This window comes from Crinia signifera, chromosome 2, assembly GCF_055691185.1.
Source record: "Crinia signifera chromosome 2, ASM5569118v1, whole genome shotgun sequence".
Lineage (NCBI taxonomy): Eukaryota > Metazoa > Chordata > Amphibia > Anura > Myobatrachidae > Crinia > Crinia signifera.
In genome coordinates, this window is record NC_139218.1 from 69,950,680 (window position 1) to 69,974,036 (window position 23,357).

The following is a 23,357-nucleotide window of genomic DNA, read 5'->3' on the forward strand; positions in this document are numbered from 1 at the left end:
AGCGTATTTCCTTTATAGTTGGGAGGGCATCACATCTTCATTGAGAAACCTAACAAACCCTGTCATTTTCTGTTGTAGTCCTCTCGAGACCTCGCTCAGATCAATGACCTGCAGAGCCAACTGGAGGAAGCTAGCAAAGAGAAGCAAGAGATACAGGAAAAGGTAAGCAGCTCCTTCCTGGCATCTTAGACAATCAAATGCACGGATTTAGTACATGGTATGGAAGCCAATTTGCTCGTTATACATAGACTCCATTTATAATAAATATTTATTCAGCCAACAAAAGGACTACCACCTCTCGGTGCACTCATATTTAGCATTGTAATTGTGCTATATGATTAAAAATAAGAAATTTAATGACACATTTATCCCTTTGCGTTGAATTGAAATCTAACCCCAATTCCTTTTCCCTTTTAACCTGGTATACATTATGTAGTCTACTAAAGCTTTCTTTACCCTTTGGTCTGTGCTCTCTCTTTCTGCGGGCTGCACAGAAAGACAGCCTGCTCTCTCTTGCACAGTCTACTCCTGCTTTCCCTCCCCTCTTGTCTGCACAGTCTACTCCTGCTTTCTCTCCCCTCTGGTCTGTACAGTTTCCTCCTGCTTTCTCTTCCCTCTGGTCTGTACAGTCTACACCTGGTTTCTCTTCCCTCTGGTCTGTACAGTTGTCTCCTGCTTTCTCTCCCTTTAAGTCTATACAGTCTATTCCTGCTTTCTCTCCCCTTTGGTCTGTACAGTCTACTCCTGCTTTCTCTTTCATCTGGTCTGCACAGATTTCTCCTATTTTTCCTCCCTTTGGTCTGCAGTCTGTACCTGCTCTCTCATGCCTCTGGTCTGCATAGTCAACTTCTGCTTTCTCTCCACTCTGGTCTGTACAGCATATTCCTGATTTCTCTCCTCTCTGGTCTGCATAGTCAATTTCTGCTTTCTCTCCTTTCTGGTCTGCAGTCTACTGTGTTCTCTCCCATCTGGTCTGTACAGTATACTCCTGCTTTCTCTCCCCTTGGGTCTATACAATGTACTCCTGCGTTCCCTCACCTCTGGTCTGTACAGTCTACTCCTGCTTTCTCTTTCATCTGGTCTGCACAGATTTCTCCTATTTTTCATCCCTTTGGTCTGCAGTCTGTACCTGCTCTCTCATGCCTCTGGTCTGCATAGGGATAATTAACGCCCCGGAAATGCTGACCAAACATAACACTTTGTTGGCGATTCTGGAATCATTTGAATTGATAAATGGAATGGCAGTTGCTCAAATCAATTTCTTGGCCAATCACAGGTGCATGTAAGTGAGGGAATTCTTCCAGACTAGAAAAGAGACAGAATTCCACCAGCACAAAGCAAACGTCAATCAGTAGAGATTTACAATTCTACATAATAAAATAAAATGCAGAGCTGACTGGTAAGTCACCAGCCATTCTTAGTGCATTTTCATATGTACAGCAAACTGGACGTAGGCTTCCAAAAAAATTTCAAAAAATGTATAATACATGGAAAAAAACAAACGCAAGCTGCAAGTGTTTCTGAATTATTTTTTTTACTTCCAAAAAAATCAGAATATTTATTGGTGAAGATAGCATTGATTATAGGAATATCTTACATAGTTTCCCCGTGCTATGCATTGGTAAGTTTATACCAGTGAAACCAGATCTACAGTGACTCCAGATGGCTCTGCCGCCAATAGTAGTTCTTTGTTAGATTAACATAAGTTGAAAAAAATACCAATAAATACCAATAACTAGGGGGATAATGGGTGCCGGGACCCTGCTAACACAAATCTGTGGACTGTCACAGATACTTTATGTTAAGTCCTGTTAACCTGTGTTACTATCTGTTAATTTAAAATGCGTTTATACAGGGTCTCGGGTGGAAAAGGTAGTGCTAGCTTTAGACATTAAGGGGGAAATTTACCAATATGAAAAACCTAGTTTTTCGTATTGGTATTTTCCCTACGACTGCATACGACTGTTTAAGTCGTATGCAAAGTCGTGTTCCGGAGGATCAGTTACAAAGCAGTCATATATGACTGCTTTGTAACCCTCCGATGTCGTAGGAATTCGTATTAGCAGCCATATATTCGGCTGCTAATACGAATTATTTGTAGGCAGTCTGCACGGATCAGTCAGATCTGTGCAGGCTGCAAGGTGTAAAAAAAAATTAAAATAAATAAATAAATAAAAAAACGGCGTGGGGTCCCCCCCACAGCCGAAACCAGCACCAGGCTGACAGAGGCTGGAGCCGGTAATTAAAAATCAGAGAACCCGACAAATAGGGGTTCCCTGATTTTTAACAACCAGCCCCAGGCTCCTGCTCTGGGGCTGGTTCCCAAAATACGGGGGACAAAATGACTAGGGGTCCCCCGTATTTTAAGAACCAGCCCCAGGCAAAACCAGCCAGCAGGGTAATGCCACGGTTTCGGCTGTGGGGGGGACCCCACGCCGGTTTTTTTTTTAATTTATTTAATTTTTCTATTTTTTTACACTGAAGCCTGCACGGATGTGACTGATCCGTGCAGGCTAAAACGCAAATACGACATGAAAATGGTGTTCTATTTTCCTGTCGTATTTGCGTGGGTGTTTTACACCACTAAGCAGCAGTATTATCAGTACGGCTGCTTAGTAAATCAGAAACCACTATTCTTTTGAATGGTGATTTCTGTCGTATTCTATCGATGGTGTAGACATTCGTATTTGTAAATACAAATACGAATGTTCCATCTTTAGGACTACGAATTGTTGTATTTTTGGGATTGTAAATCCCGAAAATACAAATTCGTAAAAAAAAGGTGTATTTCTCCCTACGAATACACCTTTTTTCTACGAATCCATTTTGGTAAATGTCCCCCTAAAGCCCAAGTCTACCGCCATTTTTCACCATCAAGTGTGTATGCGTGTGTGTATCTCCTGGTGTACACACAAACTGCGGTAAACAGTCACAATACATTCCTTGCATGCACTATGGGAAATGAAGACACTGTACTCACAGAGCTTCTTCAACATTTCAATGATTTAACATCAGGACATTCCTATACTATAATATCAGAATCAGAATAATCTTTATTGGCCAGGTATACTTGCGTATATAGTGTTCATTCCAGCACCCACCATCTTTGAAAACCCATGCAGTTCCTCTTCACTGCCTGGGGTGTCGCTGTCTGCTGTAGTGCTTCTAGCATAGTGTGGTCTGTACATCAGCACTGATTTGCAAACCAGACCTGTGCTAGAAACACCACAGCAGACAGCGACACCCCAGGCAGGGAAGAGGAACTGCATGGGTTTTCAAAGATGGCGGGTGCTAGAATGAACACTACTATACTTGAAATTTTTTGTGGTAACAGTGCAGCATCAAGCAGGGAACACAAGGGGGGAGGCATAACATGCATCACATATTTCACGTATATAGAACTGTTCGAGTTAGTATTTGGAACTTTCAATACTGTTTAGTTGGTGGACAGCTATTGGGAAGAAGCTTTTTGTAGTTCTTGTCATCTTTGCTGGGATGGACCTATAATGCCTGCCTCAAGGAAGGGGTTCAAACAGGTTGTGGCCAGGGTGTAGCTTGTCCGCCGAGGTCTTTCCTGCACACTTCTTGACCCTGGCTAGGTATAGTTCTTGGAAAGTGGGGAGCTCCACCCCAATGATCTTTTCTGCCGTCCTCACCACTTTGCAACCTTCGTCTGTCATTCTTGTTTGCTCCTCCGGACCAGATTGTAATCGAGGAGCATAGGACAGACTCTACTATGGCAATGTAGAAGATGTGCAGCAGCTCCTGTGGGATGTTGAATTTCTTGAGTTGCCTCAGGAAGAACAACCGCTGCTGAGCTTTCTTGACAGTTGTGGTAATGTTGGGTCCCCATTTGAGGTCGCAGGAAATCTTTGTTCCTAGGAATTTGAAGGAGTCGACCCTCGACACCACTCTGTCAGATATTATAAGTGGGTGCATGGCATTTGGTTTCCTTCTGATGTCCACCACCATCTCCACCGTTTTGAGGGGGTTCAGGTCAAGGTTGTTTCTGCTACATCATTGAGTTAGCTGATCCACCTCCCATCTGTATACCGAGTCGTCTCTGTCCATGATTAGGCCAATAACAGTTGTATTGTCTGCGAATTTGATAATTTTTACTGACTGTTCTGCTGAGGTGCAGTTGTTTGTGTACAGATAGGGCAGGCCTCATCCTGGCTGGCGGATCGCCAGAACGTCCCCGCTGGCACGCACGCGCGTCTCAATCTCCGTCGGCGGGGCGATGGAAACCCTGTCCGTCTCCGCCTCAGGGAGACGGCAGGGTTGGGGGGGTGCGGGCAGGTGGAGGGGAACCCGGGTTACCGCCGACAAGCTGGCGGGGACCCGGGGGAGCGGATGGAAGCGCTGTCGGAAGGGGACGCGCGCGCCTCTCGTGCGCGCGTCCCCTTCTCGCCATCGATATGGCGGCTGGCGTCGCCATCCCCTGCCAAGATGGGACCTGCCCCATCTGTAGAGGGAGAAGAGCAGGGGGAGAGGACGCATCCTTGAGGGGAACTGGTTCTGATTGTGCGTGTGTTTGACATGAATGCACCTGCTTTCACCGCCTGTTTCCTTTCAGTCAGGAAGTCTGTGATCCAGGAGCATGTAGGTTCTGGGACTCCTAGTGAACGGAGTTTTGGCTCCAGGATGTGGGGGACGATTGTGTTGAATGCCGAGCTGAAGTCAACGAATATGTGTGTGTATCTCCCATTGTGCCTGTACTGAACAGACACCATAGCCTGATTTAATTACAGTATATTGTTACACACACAGGACCTATAGGAGTATTTATATGTTTCTGAATTGTCAATACATGTCCTGTGATGTGAAGGTTAGTAAACTATATGCTATGTTTGTGGGGTTTTTTACATGTAGCTTTTTGCTAGTAGTACTTTGCAGTTGACATTTATAAAAAAACTTCGAAGTTTATAGGAAGAGATCACAGGAGCCAAGTAAAACACTATTACTCCAATGCAAATTGTAACATTGACCTGTAAATTTCAAATTAATGAGGCATAGTTTAATCTATGATAACACATACCTCAAATGTCAGAGTGAGCCTTATAGGAATCCATGGGCACTGAGCCTAAAACATTGATCCAGCTTTTTTTTCCCTTTGAAATAAATCTATGTGTTAATATATTACACCTTGCATCATTAATTTAAAGTACGTTGTGGTCAATGCGCCTGTATTTTCAGTGCTCTAAGCAGGACCAAGAGAAAAATTATTCAGTTGTAAAAAGCGATTCACCTAGAGGCAGAAATAATGTGTGTTCTTTCAGGTGACAAGGTGCCTGAGATTTGTTGTGTTTATGTGTGTGTGTGTGTGTGTGTGTGTGTGTATATAACAAATACAAAATTTAGTACATATCTTGCATAGACGCATGTAGGTATAATTCTTAATGTCTCTTTTCTCCTCCCAAAATATGGATGGTCATATAAAGAGAAGTGAGAATATATATAGTGAAGTACAGTTTTCTCCATATGACCATCCATATTTTGGGAGGAGACATTAAAGGTCCATACACACTGGGCGACTATGCCCAGCGTGTATGGACAGCGATGATGTCAATCATCGCTGGGGGGAAAGCCGCTCAGTGCATACACACTGAGCGGCTTTCCCCCTGCCCGGCGCCGGCGGAGGGGGGAGGACGGCATTGCATAGCGCAGAGCTATGCAAAGCCGTCCTCAATGCCGCTCATCTGCTGGTATTACCAGCAGATGAGCAGCTTTCCCGGCGATGATGCTGGAGCACCAGAGCCGCCGAGAGGCAGGGGGGGCGGGTACATTTTACCTGGGCCCGGGCCTGCCAGGGGGGCCCGGGTCCAGACACACACTTTAAAAAAAAATATTTGTTGGGGCTGCGGGAGGACTAGTGTCCGCCCGCCCGACCACCCGCCCATGTGTCCGGCCACCCTCTTGACATCTGCGGCTGCCCCTGCCTTCCCCTTCCCCTGCATATAGTGCAGAGTCGTGAGAGACAGACGCTAGAAGTCATAGTTCACCTCTAGCGTCTGACAGGAAGCACAGCTCTGCACTTCCTGGTAACGCTGCCGGGCTGTGCTCCCTGTCAGACGCTGGAAGTGAAAAATGACTTCTAGCGTCTGATCAGCAGAAGCAGGGGAGAGTGACAGCCAGGACTCTGCACTGCGGGGCTGGCCCCGCCCACCACACACTCTGAGCAGCAGCAGCAGCAGCCCGGCTCCGTGTGTCAGGGACAAGCCCTGCTCCTGCCTCTTCCTGCTCCTATGTCTGCCTTTAGCTGCCTGCTCCACTACAATGTCGAGTCCCTGCACCACAGGAGGGAGAACACAGCCAGGTGAGAGCTGTATCTCCTGGGGCAGTGGGGGCTGCAGAAAATGTGTATGTATGTGGGGTGGGGGTGGGGGTGGGAGGAGTTGGCTGGGTGTAATTTAAAACAGAGGTTTTAATGGCTTTAATATGATTTTTTTTTTTTTTGGGGGGGGGGATGTGTATAATGTAATACTGTATGATGGTGTTTGTGTGTGTAATGTAACAGCAGTGTGTGTGTACTGGCTGTAAGATGGCATGCTGTGTATAATTTTATATAATGGTGTGTGTGTGTAATGTAACAGCAGTGTGTGTGTGTGTGTGTGTGTGTGTGTGTACTGGTTGTAATATGGAGTACTGTGTATAATTTAATATTATGTGTGTTATGTGGCAGTGTGTGTATGGGGGAGCTGTGCGTAATGCAGGGCTCGACAAACCCCGGGGCCAGGTCGCCATGGGGACCAGAACCTGCGGGTGACCAGATTTGCCAGGTATCAGATCACACTGGGCAGAGTGGTGGTTTCTGCCAATGCAACAGCCGGGCAGAGTGGGGGACAATCCCCCTGGCTCCGGCTGTGTCAGATCAAGTCCGCAGTTTGGAGATGGCTTGCGACCAATCGGAGCTCGCACTTCGGGAGCCAAGCAGTAGCAACAGTGGTGGCTCCTGATTGGCTGTCAGACCACAAGCTCCAATTGGCCCTAAAGCCACCTTGAGTTTTGAAATAGCCACGCCGTGGACCTGATCTGATACAGCCAGAGCCAGGTGGATTGTCCCCCACAGCGTTTGTCATTACCGCGCATTGTAGCGGTGGGGAGGGAGAGAGAGGGAAGAGGAGGAGGGGTAATCCCTTATGGCAAATAGCATGTTACCCCTGGCAAAGAGTATGCAACCCCTGGCAAAGAGTATGTTACCCCTGGCATCAAGCAAGTGGTATAATATGTAATGGGTGTGTAGCATGTATAATAGGCATTGCAGTTCCCACATTTTCATCCTGGCTCCTACATTTTTAAACATTTGCCAAGCCCTGGTGTAATGTAATAGCATGTATGTACTGGGTGTAATGTGGGGGAATGTGTGTAATGTAATATAGTGGTGTGTACTGACTGCAATGTGTGTATGCATACTTATATATGTATAGGCAGCAAGAGAGGCAGAAGTTTTCTTTCACATGTTTAGTGCAGTGTTACAGGAAGCAACATCCGTAACTGAATCAGGCCCAAAGTGTTCCAGAGTTTTCTTCTGCCACTGCAGGAAAACCCCATAGTGGCCATAGGTGCGCCCATAGGTGAAGTTAGACACGCCCTCTGGGCAGAGCATGACACACCCTCTCAGTGACACATTGCGTTCTTTTAGCAGCTCAAATCTCCCTGAAATTAGTTTTCAAAAGTAGGCAAGTATGATTAACCCCGTGGCAACAAGCTAGAACCACTGGCAATGGAAAATAACCCCCCTTGGCAACAAGCATTTACCCTGGCAAAAAATAACCCCTTGGCAACATCCAATAACCCCTGGCAATGCATATTAACCCCTTGGCAACAAACAAGAACCCCTGGCAACAGACATTAACCCCCCCTTGGCAACGAGCAAGAACCCTTGGCAACAGACATTAACTCCTCTTGACAACAAGCAATAACCCCTGGCAATGCATATTAACCCCTTGGTAACCGACATTAGCCACCTTGGCAACGGACATTAACCCCCTTGGCAACGGACATTAACCCCCTTGGCAACAAGAAGGTAATTTATAATTTATTAGAAGCCTTACTGTGGGGGGCAACGTGGTGTGGCATAGTCAGTGTGTATCGATTTTTGTGTGACATCCCATTTTTTGGGGACGGTCCTGCGGGAATTAAACACTGAATGCGTCTACTAAGGCGGGGAGGCTGAGGGCATGACCAGCAGTTCACACAGCACTGGCCATGCCCTCACAGCGACAAAACGGCGCCCAAAATTTTTTGGCGTGTGCCTGCGGCACGCACATATATTCCTTTGTCCGCTGCCAAAGTTGGGAGGTATGCACCTTTTTCTGTAGCTTGCCACTCCAGGGGGGGCCCCGTGACGCTGTTGTACCGGGGCCCAGGATTTCTCTTGGCAGCCCTGTGGAGCACGCAGCAGTGCTCATCGCTGGGACATGCACACTGGGCAGCTTTGAGCTGAAAGCCGCTCAAACAGGCTGTTTTGAGCGGCTTTCAGCTCAAAGTCACTCAGTGTGTATGGGCCTTAAGAATTGAACCTACATGCGCCTGTGCAAGATATGGACTACATTTTGATTTTGTTGTCACTGGTGAAGGTTTAAGGATAGCCTTCTTCTAGTACTAAACTTTACAGGCTGCAGGTGCGCACGGATTGGTGGTCACAATCTTGTTTATTTATATATATATATATCAGGATGTGTGGTCCGGCACTCGCTGTCTCTGAAAAATGGTGCTGCGGTGCCTTCCCCAGGATATTCAGTCCAATATGTAGCGTGGGAATGAGGGCGGCACTCTTCAGTCTTGTTTGATGCAGATAAAAATATATATATATATAATGTCGGTCTGTCGGCCCGGCACTCTCCCAGGGTCAGTCAGCTGCCCACGGTGCTTCCCGAACTTGGTAGGTAGCGTGCAAACAAACGGCGGCACTCGGACGGGTCTTTTCAAATACTTATATTTATAGCAAGTGAAGAAAAAACTGACGTTTCGGAGCTGTAAGCCCCGTTTTCAAAGTGAATAGGTGAGATATATATATATTTATTTGTGTGGTGTACATATATTGTGTGTCTTTGAATGAAACACTGCCATCTTTTGACAGCAAGTGGAACTACTTCTCATTTTCTCGCAAACACAGAGGCAATCACAAGGTAGCAGACTAGCTTTCGAAGCATTTGCTTCGAGCAGGATTGCAAGTGTAATATATATACTGTGTGTGTGTGTATATGTGTGTGTGTGTGTATATATATATCTATATCTATATCTATATATATATATATTAAAGATGTGCAGGTTCTGATTTACTCTGATTTCAAAGCAGGATCTTATTGGCTATCCCAAATCACATGACAGTTGTTGACAGTTGATAGCCAATAAGATCCTGCTTTGAAATCAGAGTAAATCAGAGCCTGCACATCTCTAATGTATATATATATATATATATATATATATATATATATATATATATATTGTGTGTGTAAGTATTTTGCATAGTATCTCTGTTCTGTTTGTATAACAGAAATATTGAATGATTACTGCATGGAACTTGGCAATCTTGCGTAACCTCTGCAAAGCAAAATGGCTGCCATGTGGCTAGGAATGAGTGGTAGCTTGTGTGCTTTTTCTGGGTAACTCAGTCAGCCAACACACTGGAATACAATTTTACAGAAATTATTCTACTGCTGTCTTTTTGTTTATATTTGTCCTAAATAAAATTGGATAAGAACATATTTATGCCACCGGAAAACATTTAAGGTATAGTTTGTTAAAGCAAGAGATATCTCCAGAGCTGACCGTTCTGTACAGAGGAAATACTCCAATGATCTTTTTCACATCCCCCCCCATGTTTCTTGCAGAGTTCATTCCCTTAATACATTCATCTTTGGTAATTAAGAGCTGTGTTGATCTGTGTTAGTGAAACTAAGTAAATAAAGGACATGAAGTAATTCCTAGTCAATATCTAGTAATAGGAGGTGGAAGGGAGGAATCTTCTTCAGTGGTGCATTAATCTAGGCTTGAAGGAACAAATAGTCAATATGGTTAAAGATTTTTCTTTTTGTCCTTTCTGTACATCATCCCTTCCTATCTAAATCCTCTTTTCCGTTTCCTTTTAACTTTCTCTTCCTTACACATTTTCTAGCTTTCGCTTTGCATTTTATTTGAATTGATCCGTTTTACATGGCAACATTCTTTTATATGTGGCAAGTGCGAAATATTTGAAATGTCATCATTTAACTACTTACAGAATGTCCTAAAAACTGTCAAGCTGTATACAAGCCATGCGGTTTTGGCTATCGATTTTGACATTTGCCAAAATCAAAGCACATAAATGCGGTGTCTGTATCGCATGGCTAAAGAGACTGTGCAGACAAGTCTGTCTTGACTATGTCACCTGTAGAATGTGTTTGGCCTACTGCCAAAATAGCATGATAGTGTACATCTTACTGAATATAGTGAAAATCCTCACATTAGCCTGAATCGCACGGTGTGTACACACCAGTAGTTTTCTGCAGCATATTGCAGAATCTTTTTGTAGGTTTTTTTTGTCTCCCTCAGCTGATCCCCACAGTCTTCAAACTCTCTTCCAATCGAATCTTTACTACCATGTCTCGTTTACCTTTCCTCCACTGTCCACTCTCCTTTCCTCTTACCTTGCTTCCCTGACCTATCTTCTTTTTCCCCGGTCTGCGTTTCTTTGTTTTTACTTGATGTATTTTCTTATCCTCATCTTGACTCTTCTTATACATACTTTATTTCTTTTATTCATCTACAATCATTAAAAAAAAAATATATATATATATATATATATATATATATATCTCAGAAGGCCCATGGCCATCATACCAGTGTGTTGGGTTTCTTTTTCAGACTGGTGAAACAATAATCAAGTACAATCAACATTTATTCATGGTATATAAGAATCGTACATAGGTTAACCCACAGAACCAAGTACATTCTGATTTGTTCATTTGGGGCTGATGTGAATTAAAACAATGCAATGACCTCTCTAAATGTTTTTTTTTTTTTTTACTTATTATTATTGTTACTTAATTTTATACAGGTTGAGTATCCCTTATCCAAATGCTCAGGACCAGAATCATTTTGGATAACTGATTATTCCGTGTTTCAGAATATTTTTATATTTCAATGATGGGTACTTATGTAGTATCTGGGCTGCCGATTTTTTGATTGTATGCCTTAAGTTAAGGCATACAATCAGATGCGATGCGATATCGCATCGCATCGCATACGATGCGATGCGATGCGATGCGATGACCCGATTTTTCCATAGGATTCAATGTTAAAATGGACTGAGTCCATTTTAACATGAAATTCAATGGGAAAAAGGGGTCCTTTTCATACCCCTACTATCCAAGTGGGCATGGAGTTGGATATAAACCTGTGGCGAGCGTAGCGAGCCACCGAGCCCGAAGCGTGGCGAGCGAAGCGAGCCCCGCGAGGGGACGGTATTCTGTGTCCCCTCGCGGGGCTCGCTACGCTCGCCACGCTTCGGGCTCGGTGGCTCGCTACGCTCGCCACAGGTTTATATCCAACTCCATGCCCACTTGGATAGTAGGGGTATGAAAAGGACCCCTTTTTCCCATTGAATTCCATGTTAAAATGGACTCAGTCCATTTTAACATTGAATCCTATGGAAAAATCGGGTCCATCGCATCGCATCGCATCGCATTGCATCGCATGCGATTTGGTCGGGTGCGATGCGATGCGATGGACCCGATTTCAAAATCGGCAGCCCAGTTACTACATAAGTACCCAATGATGTATCTTGCATTCATGTTGTACAAACACATCAAACACATGAAATACACACAAATATCATTTATTTGTGCATAAAACAAGGTTTCAAAACATGAAACAAAGTTTGTGTACTATCTCAGATACTGAATTTAAATACCAAGCAATTGTGTCCTTGTACATATTTAGTGGCAGTTACATGTCATGTCCTCAGTAGTGCTGTTACAGATGTCCCTGGCAGTGCCAGTTACATATCATGTCCTCAGTAGAGCTGTTACAGATGTCCCTGGCAGTGCCAGTTACATATCATGTCCTCAGTAGTGCTGTTACAGATGTCCCTGGCAGTGCCAGTTACATATCATGTCCTCAGTAGTGCTGTTACATATGTCCCTGGCAGTGCCAGTTACATATCATGTCCTCAGTAGTGCGGTTACAGATGTCCCTGGCAGTGCCAGTTACATATCATGTCCTCAGTAGTGCTGTTACAGATGTCCCTGGCAGTGCCAGTTACATATCATGTCTTCAGTAGTGCTGGTACAGATGTCCCCAGTAGTGCCAGTTACATATCATGTCCTCAGTAGAGCTGGTACAGATGTCCCCGGTAGTGCCAGTTACATATCATGTCCTCAGTAGTGCTGTTACAGATGTCCCTGGCAGTGCCAGTTACATATCATGTCCTCAGTAGTGCGGTTACAGATGTCCCTGGCAGTGCCAGTTACATATAATGTCCTCAGTAGTGCTGTTACAGATATCCCTGGCAGTGCCAGTTACATATCATGTCCTCAGTAGTGCTGCTACAGATGTCCCTGGCAGTGCCAGTTACATATCATGTCCTCAGTAGAGCTGTTACAGATGTCCCTGGCAGTGCCAGTTACATATCATGTCCTCAGTAGTGCTGGTACAGATGTCCCCAGTAGTGCCAGTTACATATCATGTCCTCAGTAGAGCTGGTACAGATGTCCCCGGTAGTGCCGGTTACATATCATGTCCTCAGTAGTGCTGTTACAGATGTCCCTGGCAGTGCCAGGTACATATCATGTCCTCAGTAGAGCTGTTACAGATGTCCCTGGCAGTGCCAGTTACATATCATGTCCTCAGTAGAGCTGTTACAGATGTCCCTGGCAGTGCCAGTTACATATCATGTCCTCAGTAGAGCTGGTACAGATGTCCCCGGTAGTGCCGGTTACATATCATGTCCTCAGTAGAGCTGTTACAGATGTCCCTGGCAGTGCCAGTTACATATCATGTCCTCAGTAGTGCTGGTACAGATGTCCCCAGTAGTGCCAGTTACATATCATGTCCTCAGTAGAGCTGGTACAGATGTCCCCGGTAGTGCCGGTTACATATCATGTCCTCAGTAGTGCTGTTACAGATGTCCCTGGCAGTGCCAGGTACATATCATGTCCTCAGTAGAGCTGTTACAGATGTCCCTGGCAGTGCCAGTTACATATCATGTCCTCAGTAGAGCTGTTACAGATGTCCCTGGCAGTGCCAGTTACATATCATGTCCTCAGTAGAGCTGTTACACATGTCCCCAGTAGTGCTTTTATAAAAAAAAAAAATAATAATAATTTTTTTCACTTTCTGGAATGTATGGTTTTCGGAATAATTTGGATAAGGGATGCTCAACCTGAATGTTTTGTACATTATCCAGTTACAAGGCCTGCAGAGCCAGTTGGAGTTCCTGGAGCAATCTATGGTGGATAAATCTGTAGTGAGCAGACAGGAGGCCAAAATCCGGGAACTGGAAACACGTCTGGAGTTTGAGAGGACCCAAGTGAAGCGAATGGAGGTAAGCAAAGCCCCTGACCACGATCCTGAACTGTAGAGCAATACATCTGAAGTTGGATATATAACTAAATGACAACATGGTAGAGGGTGACAGGGGGAGGCAGAGTGTGTCAGGGAAAAAACGTGGGTGAGAGGGGCAGCAGTGGGCCCATTATTCCTAAGGTGCTCCTGTTTGCTGTGCCAATGGGAGTTCTGCCTATGTACGGTATGTTCTTTGCATTTTAAATCTATAATACCACACTTAAAATCTTATCTTTAGTCAAGTTATTTATTCCTCACATCCTTTTTTACTTTTATTAATATTCCCTTTCATTGCCGCAAACTATTGTTTTGTAGTATTATAGAGTATCCTCACAAAAGCCACTTAGTAGCTTATTTGACATTGGGTAATTTGTCCTGGGAAAACCATCGCACACTGTGTTGAATGCTCTTTTCTGGGCGAATGGATCTTATTGCCCAAGCCACTATGTAATCTGAAATAAGTAGATGTTGAACCCATTGAATCTACAGTTGTAGGAGAAGCTTCCTGTACATTATATTAAACATTCTTCAACTTGGATATGTTACCTTTTCTTTTTGTTATTGTTTTTACATTTGGAGCGATGCGTTCAACATTGCCACTGTGTTCACTTTTTTGTAAAGTCCTGATGCACCTTATAGAGCTAACTCTGATATGGTTATTCCCAAAAGAGCCTGGTAAACCGGCTAAAAGAAAACATGGAGAAGCTGACCGAGGAGCGGGATCAGCGGGCAGCTGCAGAAAACCGGGAAAAGGAGCAGAATAAAAGGATGCAGCGGCAAATTAGAGACATGAAGGAAGAAATGGGAGAATTGTCCAAAAAAGAGGGAGAGGCCAGCCGCAAAAAGCATGAACTGGTAAATGATCCTGTTCTTTTCTACCCTGTTGTCTCAGATTTTATTAACTACAGCCAACCAGGGCTAGATTTCTTAGATAACCTGTCACATTCATGCACGCTGGGATACAATTGTTGTGTGCCTTCGACAAACATTTAAAGACTTCAGCTGTCAGTTCACTGTAAAGTGATATCATGTGTGGGTGCCATAAATTCCCCTCCCTCCAAATACATTAAACATTTGCATTTGATTCATGTTAACTATTGTGGAAACCAATTTATTTTAAAGTTATTATCTATTTTGTTGTAGAATAAATAAGTAAGGAGTGTAGATATATAGGTTTTGTGATAGATTTTAATGAAGAACAAATCTTGGAACCTGGGCAATAATGATGGTAAAAAAAATGGTGTCAACAGATCTAGACATGTAAACCCCTGCACTGTTATCAAGTTCTTTAAAGATAGTAATGTTAAGGTGTCCATACATGGTACAATGGTGCTGTGCGATGCGCGCTCCCGTGGGCATCCCATCGCACAGCACATAAACTCTGTGCAGCCCATGCTTTTAGTACTAGATTGCATTGTATTTAGTACAGAAAGCATGGTGTAGCACATTTTATGCTTTTTGTACTAGATACAATGCAATCTAGTACTAAAAGCACAGAGTTCATCGCACCATGTATGTGCACCTTTGCCAGTCATATCAGATCACGTAGTTTTTCAGTATACAAATAAACTAAATTGCCATTTTCAGTATACAAATAAACATAAAAATGTATAAATAAACAATATATTAGATGCTCAGTCACTGCAACTTGGAAGCCATGCGGAATTATCTAAGGATATCTGCATTGTATGGCAGCATGCCTACCTGTATTGTATTGCAGCATGCCTACCTTTATTGTATTACAACAGGCCTACCTTTATTGTATGACAGCATGCCTACCTGTATTGTATGTGGACACACTCATTTTTGGTAATGTGATTGTTTTGGTTGTTTGCTTGCAAAAACTGACGCCATCTTCAGGTGGTATTTTCTCTTCGAGCCCCACTTGTTCCTATGGGAAGAATGTCTGGGGTTGCAAAAAGGGATCCGAGCAGTGGCATCTCTATGGGGGTGCGGGGGATGTGGACTGCATCCAGGAATGCTGGCTCCTCTGCAATGACAGGAGCCAAGTGCTGCAGCACTCGCCTCCTGTCAAAGAGAAGAAGCCAGCACTACAGACAGATCAGTCTGGGGATGCTGGACACACCTTCCGGAGTGATGCAATTAGGGGTTAACTAAGAAGCCAGGCTTCTTTTCAGCTAGCTCATGTCCATCAACTTGAGGGCATCTGGAAATTCCTACAAGGCCATGCCCCCTTTTCTGGGGCACATGCCTTTGGTTATTGGGGTTGTCACAATGGGCTTTACTGGTACCAGCGTGACCTCTGGCTGTGCACATGCATCCCCTCAGGTGACATATGTGCAGTAAGCAGGACAGTCAGCAGTATTTCTGCTACTTCTGTAGCACAGATGCTGATTGCAGGGATAGCTGAGCAATAAGGATTTGCTGTTACTTAATTACCTACCTCCATAAAAGGTAGCAATTTGGATATATAATTATATGTTGTAATTATATATAATTAATATAGCAAAGTGTGCCAGAAATCTCTGAGCTGCACCCCATGGTCCATCTGATTATGACCCTGTGTAATGTGGCCGCACCTCATATCTCTTTGAAAATCAGTATGGTCCTATGAGAAAATGTCCTGTTGGGTGACACATATGATCTGGGATAAGTTTTCAGACCTATGTTTTTTGCACACACGATTACGAAACAGGGCACTTACAGGGATTCTCCAAATATAAGTTACTGTTGAGCTGCCTTCGGGTCTAATTGGATAGTTCCAGGGGATCAATTAGCATTAGGGGTATGTTAACTAAAGTGATGGTTTTTAGAAGTAGAGATGCTGCCCCGTACTTCCTATGCTGATTGCTGCATATTCTCCGATACCACTGTCATCCTTGTATTCATTGCACAGCACAAGGGATAGACTTCCTATAAAGTAAGTAGATTTGGCAGAGGACAATAAAATAAACCATTTGATGGTTTTCTTTGCAGGAAATGGATCTTGAGAGTTTGGAAGCTGCAAATCAGAGTTTGCAGTCAGACTTGAAACTGGCCTTCAAGCGCATTGGAGATCTTCAGGCCGCAATAGAAGATGAGATGGAAAGTGACGATAATGAGGACCTCATTAACAGGTTAGGAATCTTTGTGACTTTTCAGCATTACAGACATGCATCAAGTCTCATGGTCATTGTTATTTGATTGTTCGTGCTGCTTTTATTCTTTCATTTGACATCTTTTCATGTTTTATTTTATCTTCATGTTTTCAGTCTGCAGGACATGGTGACCAAGTATCATAAACGCAAGAATAAAAAGTGAGATTACATTGTTCTCTCCTATTTATTAACTTGCCCCTTAACCTAGCATGCATTAAGCATCATATTCTTCCCATTAAAATCCTTTCCCCTTGAAGGTTCCTGGCATCCGCCATAACTGCATGGTTCTTGACTGACTCAGATAAGTGCATGCCTGGTTAATTAACCCCATTTACCATGTTAAAAAATGATGTTACCCTTTAAACTTGTCCCAGGCGCATAACTTGTTTCCTTGCAATCGGCTACCAGAAACTAAATTATCAACATTATTTTATTCCTTTTCATACCAAACTTTAGTTTGTGTTCTATAGGTTTCGGAGACCTTTGTTTTGTTTGTTGTAATTTCTGTAAGTAGGGGTTATACCAAGCACAATGACCAATGTAGTTCATTACTTCTAATATTATTGCAGTGCTGTTCAAGTTACTCCTGTTTTTGCTTTAGGCTTCACCAAGGGGGCATCAAATATATGTTATCTTCTAGGACAGGGGTGCTCAAACTATTTTGCTCTGGGACCCAGTCAGACAATAAAAATGATTACAGGACCCCAGCAAGTTACTACTGAATGGCCGCCACATGTGTGGTCAGTGAAGTGAAGTTACTGCTTTTGTGACAGGGAGACAGTGGGTAATGGGGGGGGGGGATGGAGAAAGGTGACGGGGATGGAAGAGGGAAGCAGTGGGAGTTTACTTAAGGAGTTATACCCTGTTCCCCCTCCACAGACACATTAACCTGATGATCAGCATCATAGAGTCGTGAACCCATGTTGAGGTAGTTGGGACCCACAGTTTGAGAATTGCTGTTCTAGAAAATAGCTTCTCAAACTCGGTCCTAAGGACCCCACACAGTACATGTTTTTCAGTTCACCTGTGGATATTTAAAATGTGACAGTTGGTGATACACAGTACCCCTGCTGGGTGACCAGTGTGGATTCCTGAGGACCAAATTTAAGAACCACTGCTCTGGAATAATTGTTGGGGCGAACCTGCAACTAATTTTTTTGCACTTTATACAGCATGTATTGAGGTGTGTAAGGGGACCAGATGAGAAAGCCTTCTCTGCTAAGTAGAATAAAGAAATGGTGATACCGCTTTTTGTAGACAGATATCATAACCAAATAATTTCTACATTTTTATTTAAAATACCAGAAGCGCTTGTTTTTTTTTTCTTAGTTGCTGACCCAAAGTCCGCTCAGTATAATTCTGTCATTACACCATGTGAACATTCTCAACCAATATATGCGTAGTGTTCATTCTAGCACCCTGCACCTTTCAAAATCCCTGCAAATGCTATTTCCTGTCTGGGGTATCACTCTCTGCTGTGGTGCTTCTAGCATAGTCAGATCTGTAGTTTTACCAGAGAGATACAGAACATTCTGTGTTAGAAGCACCACAGCAGTCTTTACTTCTGTAGATGAGTATATTATATGGTTATAATGGCATACCTGTAAATGAGTACAGATGCATTGCGTGGGTATCAAGGGGACAAGATGTGGCTTTACCCTCGACATGAGCTGGAACTCGCGCTTAGCTGTGTCTCTAGATAGTTAAAAGCCTAATGTTGGCAAATAAATTGTTCATTGCAGCTAATGCCATGTACCTGTTTCCAGACATGCTTTCAATTTGAGCAGAGATTCTCCCGCTTTCCCGTGAGACCTCTCTTGGCTGCCTCAGCTGTGGCGGCAGACGAGAGAGAAGGGTGTGGAGAAGGAAGCAAAGACGTGAGGGAGTTAAGGGGTGAGAAGAGTTGGCGTTTCTGTTTATACTATTACCCAGCCAAGCAGGAAAAAATTATTTCCATTTACTCGCAACACAGCCACAGTTCCCATTCCCTTTACACATAATGAGCAAGAGGCCATTCTGTATTCAGACAGTATCACCAGAATCCGCTTTAAGCATGCAGGGAATGGATTTAGCAAAGCTCCACAGCAGTGTCGGAAATCAGATCAGTGATATGCTAGGGTGGGGAGCGGAGGGGTGGGTGACGGATGTTTCTGTGTGTCGGACGGAGGTGGCAATTTATTGCAGTGCTACATATGTCAAACGAATTTACAAGTTTTGCTTGGTCCCTGTGTAGGTGTAAGTCAAATGGGAAGTGATTATGGCCTCTAGTTCCCCCTGCTCACTTTAAACACACTGTTTACCTGGTCCATCAAATTGTTATTAATCTCCAGGGAGAGAAACGTTAAATAAGGGCAATTCTTTAGCTGCCATCATTTCTCACACTCACTTCAGGGGACTGTTATTGTTCTAAAGCGGCAGTCTGAGCCATATTTCCCTTTTAATGTCCTATCAGATTGAGATGCACTGTTTTGTTTTAATCTGGAAGCTTTCTCCCCCCCCCCCCCCCCCCCCCCCCCCCCCCCAAAACAAACATCTTTAACTTAGTCTGCCAACAGTGACAGAGACTTATTTGTTAAACGTTTCTATTTTTGAGACGTTCTTGTTTAACCCTTTGAGTGCAAACGTTGATGTGGGAGATCCTCAAAATATCCGATAAGCGCAGTATTTAAACTAAACTTCAATGAATTGACTGTATTTGTATTTATTTATACTAAAAGAACAGTTGCTTGAACATCCAGAAAAACTATACATAGTACAGTTGGAGCCGGCCTCATTCTTGCAGGGGCTGGCTATAGTATTGCCAGCCGCGGCCGGCTCCCGCCAGGGGAGCGCATGCACGAGACGCTCGCGCGCCCCGTGGCTACGGAGCTGTCTACGGGTCCCCGCTGCCTCCCCCACCACCTCCCCCGGTGCCTCTCGCCACCCCGCTGTCCCCCCATCCCTGCCCATCTCCCTGAGGTGGAGACAGGCAGGGGACCCCCAGCGGCGACGTCCTGAAACTGTCAGATGGAGCACCTCTGCCTTGGTGATCGCCAGCGAGGACATTCTGGCGATCCCCGGCCAAGGAAGAGAGGCGCTCCATCTGTATGTACAGAGCAACTCATCAGAGCAACACCTGGCGCAGCAAGCGACACGGCAGTGGACGCGCAAGCGTGTGAGATTCTCACACTTCCATGGTTGCTAGTGCGCCAACCGCCAGATGCAGGCGGCTGGCGATGCACCAGAAACAATGGAGCTGGCCCCATCTGTACACACTGAGTGATTTTACAAACGATATTGTCTGTGACCACATCCAGGAATATGCTCTTGTTGACTATATTCTTAGATTGAACTGCATGTACAGATGACCGAGGACATCGCTGAAGATTTATGGGAACGATAGTTAACGATATAGTGCATACATACTGGATGATAAACACAGAAATGTTGCTAGAACTGGTCGATATTAAAATGTTGTCTAGTGTGTACGCACCTTTACTGTAGTGTTTCAAGCACTGCTTGCAACATGTCATTTAGGAGCTGATTGGCTTGCACTGATTGGCTGGTGAAAACTTATAGGGAGCAAAAAACAGTTTTTTGTTTTTTTTTCCCTCAGTTTTTCTCCCTATTCTTTTTTTGGGCAATCCTATTAGGCCATCTCCAAAAAAATAGATTTTTCTAACAAAAACACAGTTTCAGTGAAATGTATTTTTGTGTTCGCAGGTCCGAAAAACAAGGCTGCTTGCAGGGATGTTGTTTCTTTTGCCTGTGGTGGATGAAACATAATCCCCAGCTGTTTAGGGCTAAATAAGGATAACCCCGGGGCGGTGCTGGTGCTGGCTTCTGGGAATATGGCATGTGCACTATTCCTTGGGATTGCAACACTGTGCAGAGCTACATGAAAATGGCACCCGTGCAAATGCTCGTGTCTTTTCATAGCTTTATAGCCATGCTAAAAAAAAAATTCCCTGATGAATAGTACCAGCTGCCGGTGTGAGGATGAAGAGTTCAGCTGATGAGACATTGCCATGACAGACGCCTTTTAATACACTCTGTGCTGCAAATTAGTTTTCTTTACATAGCATCGCTAAATATTATGTAACGCTGCGTTGGCTGAAATATCCGCTCTCACATAATCCTGCCGCCCAGCCTTCTGCTCTAGTCATCTCCAATACGGACGCCAGGCCAGAAATGCTGAAATATTTATTGATTTTAAATTATTGTAACAGTCGAGTCGGCTTAAATTACCCGTGATGCTTTCAGGTTTGCAAGCAGATGCCTGAGTGAGCCTGTCTTCACAGCAATTGGCATTCCCATTTGATCCTAAACCTTTTACCAGGCTGTCATAATGACACAAGCAGATTTTATATGCAACAAGGCACTGCGGGAGATAGAATGACAATATATATTTGGGATTTCTATTACACGTTGGTATTAGAAATTACATTTCTGAGGGATTTGTTTCTCGAAATTGCGTTTTTTTAGTCCGTGATTCAAAAGTCTGCTGCCTAATAACAAAAAGCCATTTTAAAATGGAGATTGCATTTAAACATTACCTTCATGCAGAGTAAGTAAAACAGGGAAAACGCATACTTTTGCTTGAAAGTAATGATTTGTAATATAAACTCGCATTCTACTATTTTTTAAACTGTTCAGTCAGAATTTTTTTAAAAGATGTTTAGACTCTGTTTAGCTAATATGGAGGCTTTTCTGTCTAAAATAGCACCGCAGGTTGTGGCCTTATTAGAGACTGAGCTACTGACCTTACCAGAGCACTTTGTGGCCAGTAGTTATGACGTATTATTGGTCCCTGCGGTACTAATAGGCTGCATCATCCCAAAAGAAGTGAATAAAATAGCTGCCTCCGTATGTTTTGGACACATACTTCTATAAAGGGGAATTAATAGGATATAAAGCATTTTTGTGCTGAATAGTGTTAGTTTATATAGGTTTTTTGACCATTTAGAGAAAATTTCTTGAGATGCTCAAGACTTGGGAGGAAATATATTGAACCTACTTTATAGAATTTCTTTTTGCTGTGTCTACATTTACTGAGAATAAAAGTTCCCATACAGTACTGCGATTTACCTACTACCTCCGGCTCAGGGCCAATGCACACGGGACCGTGCCTCGGACCCGAGGGGGACATCAAGCACATAGGCCTGATTTCTCGGCCCAGTTGTCCCAAATCATACTTGTGTATGGGCACCTTAAAAATTGTGAAGAACTAAGGAGGAAATGTATCAAACCTTCTAAAAGGGCCTTTTTGATTCCATCTCACTCCCGTCAACCCCCATCTCTGTCTCTATCTTTCTTACCCCCATTTTCCCTTTGCCTCTATCTGCCCCGCTCCCCCACACCACACACCCATATTTTTCACATTATGACCATTTGAAAATTCAGAATACCTTTGAATATATTTTAATCTGTTTGTTTTGTATTCTGTGCAATATTTATAATTCGTAATTAGCATCACACTCCAGATTATATATGCCTATGAGTGGTATGGCATGGCATCAAGATCGTTCATCAAGATCAGTACGGCCTGTTCAGCAGGGCTAGGAACTTGCAGTCTTTTATTGTGGATAGCAGGTTAATGATGCAGTTCATGCAACATTTTACTTTACCTCTAGAGCAGGGGTGGCCAAACAGTCCTCGAGATCCACCAACAGTTGATGTTTTTCAGGCCACCTGTGGGTCTGTGGAATGTGTAAGTTAGAAATGAAGGCAGCACACGTTTGAAGACCTGACCGTAGTAATGAATGCACCTGTACACCAGCTAGGTGGTCTGGAAAACATGGACAGTTGGCCAAGGACCACTTTGGTCATACCTTCTCTGAAGTAAGGATTAAGGTCTATGCTGGTGAAATGGTAATGCTTCTGACTGGAGGGAAGAGCCACCAGTAGGGATGCTCACGGAGAGGGGGCTCTATAGAGCATTACATGACCTTGTGGAGTTAAATATAATATTTATATTTAACTCTACAGAGTTATATATAATCTGTTCTGTTGTTAGAGCTCTTCCAGGGGAACCTGTTGAAGGAACTGTTATCTATTTTCTGGAATAATACAATGACTAACCCTGTCAGATTTACAGCATGCTTTAGGTCATCCCTTTCATCTTTTGTTTATCTCACTTGTTTATTACTGTTGTTTTTATTTTATAACAGTGATGGCGATTCTGATGCAGACTCGGATCTGGATGACCGTGTGGATGGTGTAAAGTCTTGGCTATCCAAGAACAAAAGTTCTTCCAAAGCCTTTTCAGATGATGGCAGTTTGAAGAGCACTAGGTCAGTAGAGATTAAGGATCTAAAATATAATTTCCCTATAATGTATTTTTTGTATATACTCATATCGGTGGTGCTTCCATATCTGTTGACTAACTGGCAGAAGGACCTTTCTGTCCCTCAGCATGCCCTTTTATTGTTTTGATGTAATGGTTATGTGGTTGTTGTTGTGAGCACCTCAAGTGGGCATTGAGGTATAGAGAAACTATTGTGGCAAAAGGCTTCATTCCTAAATCATAACAGAAGGGTAAACATTAAATGAGAAATTCAAGAATACTTGGGCCCTTCCCAGATAGATTTTAGATGGCAAGCTATTTCGAGCAATAATCCATTGCACCTGCTGTCTATGAAAGCATTTTAGAGAGGATGTCTAAACAAAATAATAGCTCACACACAGACTACAAAAATGTTGTCTTATCTTATATCGTATAGAGTGTTGGCT

The 23,357-nt window shown here is 43.6% G+C and overlaps 1 protein-coding gene across 13 annotated transcripts in view; it reads left to right on the forward strand.

Moving 5' to 3' along the window:
- The window catches only part of MYO18A (myosin XVIIIA), a 315,102-nt gene that overhangs the window by 264,141 nt on the left and 27,604 nt on the right, over positions 1–23,357 (forward strand). For 10 of the 13 annotated variants that reach the window (XM_083172333.1, XM_083172336.1, XM_083172338.1 and 7 more), the window contains 6 exons: positions 79–162; positions 13,391–13,528; positions 14,218–14,403; positions 16,486–16,625; positions 16,761–16,805; positions 22,796–22,918. In XM_083172333.1, the coding sequence (XP_083028459.1) occupies positions 79–162; positions 13,391–13,528; positions 14,218–14,403; positions 16,486–16,625; positions 16,761–16,805; positions 22,796–22,918 (716 nt within the window). The remainder of the gene's footprint in view (positions 1–78; positions 163–13,390; positions 13,529–14,217; positions 14,404–16,485; positions 16,626–16,760; positions 16,806–22,795; positions 22,919–23,357) is intronic. The other 3 variants (XM_083172334.1, XM_083172345.1, XM_083172346.1) reach the window with 1 other exon arrangement.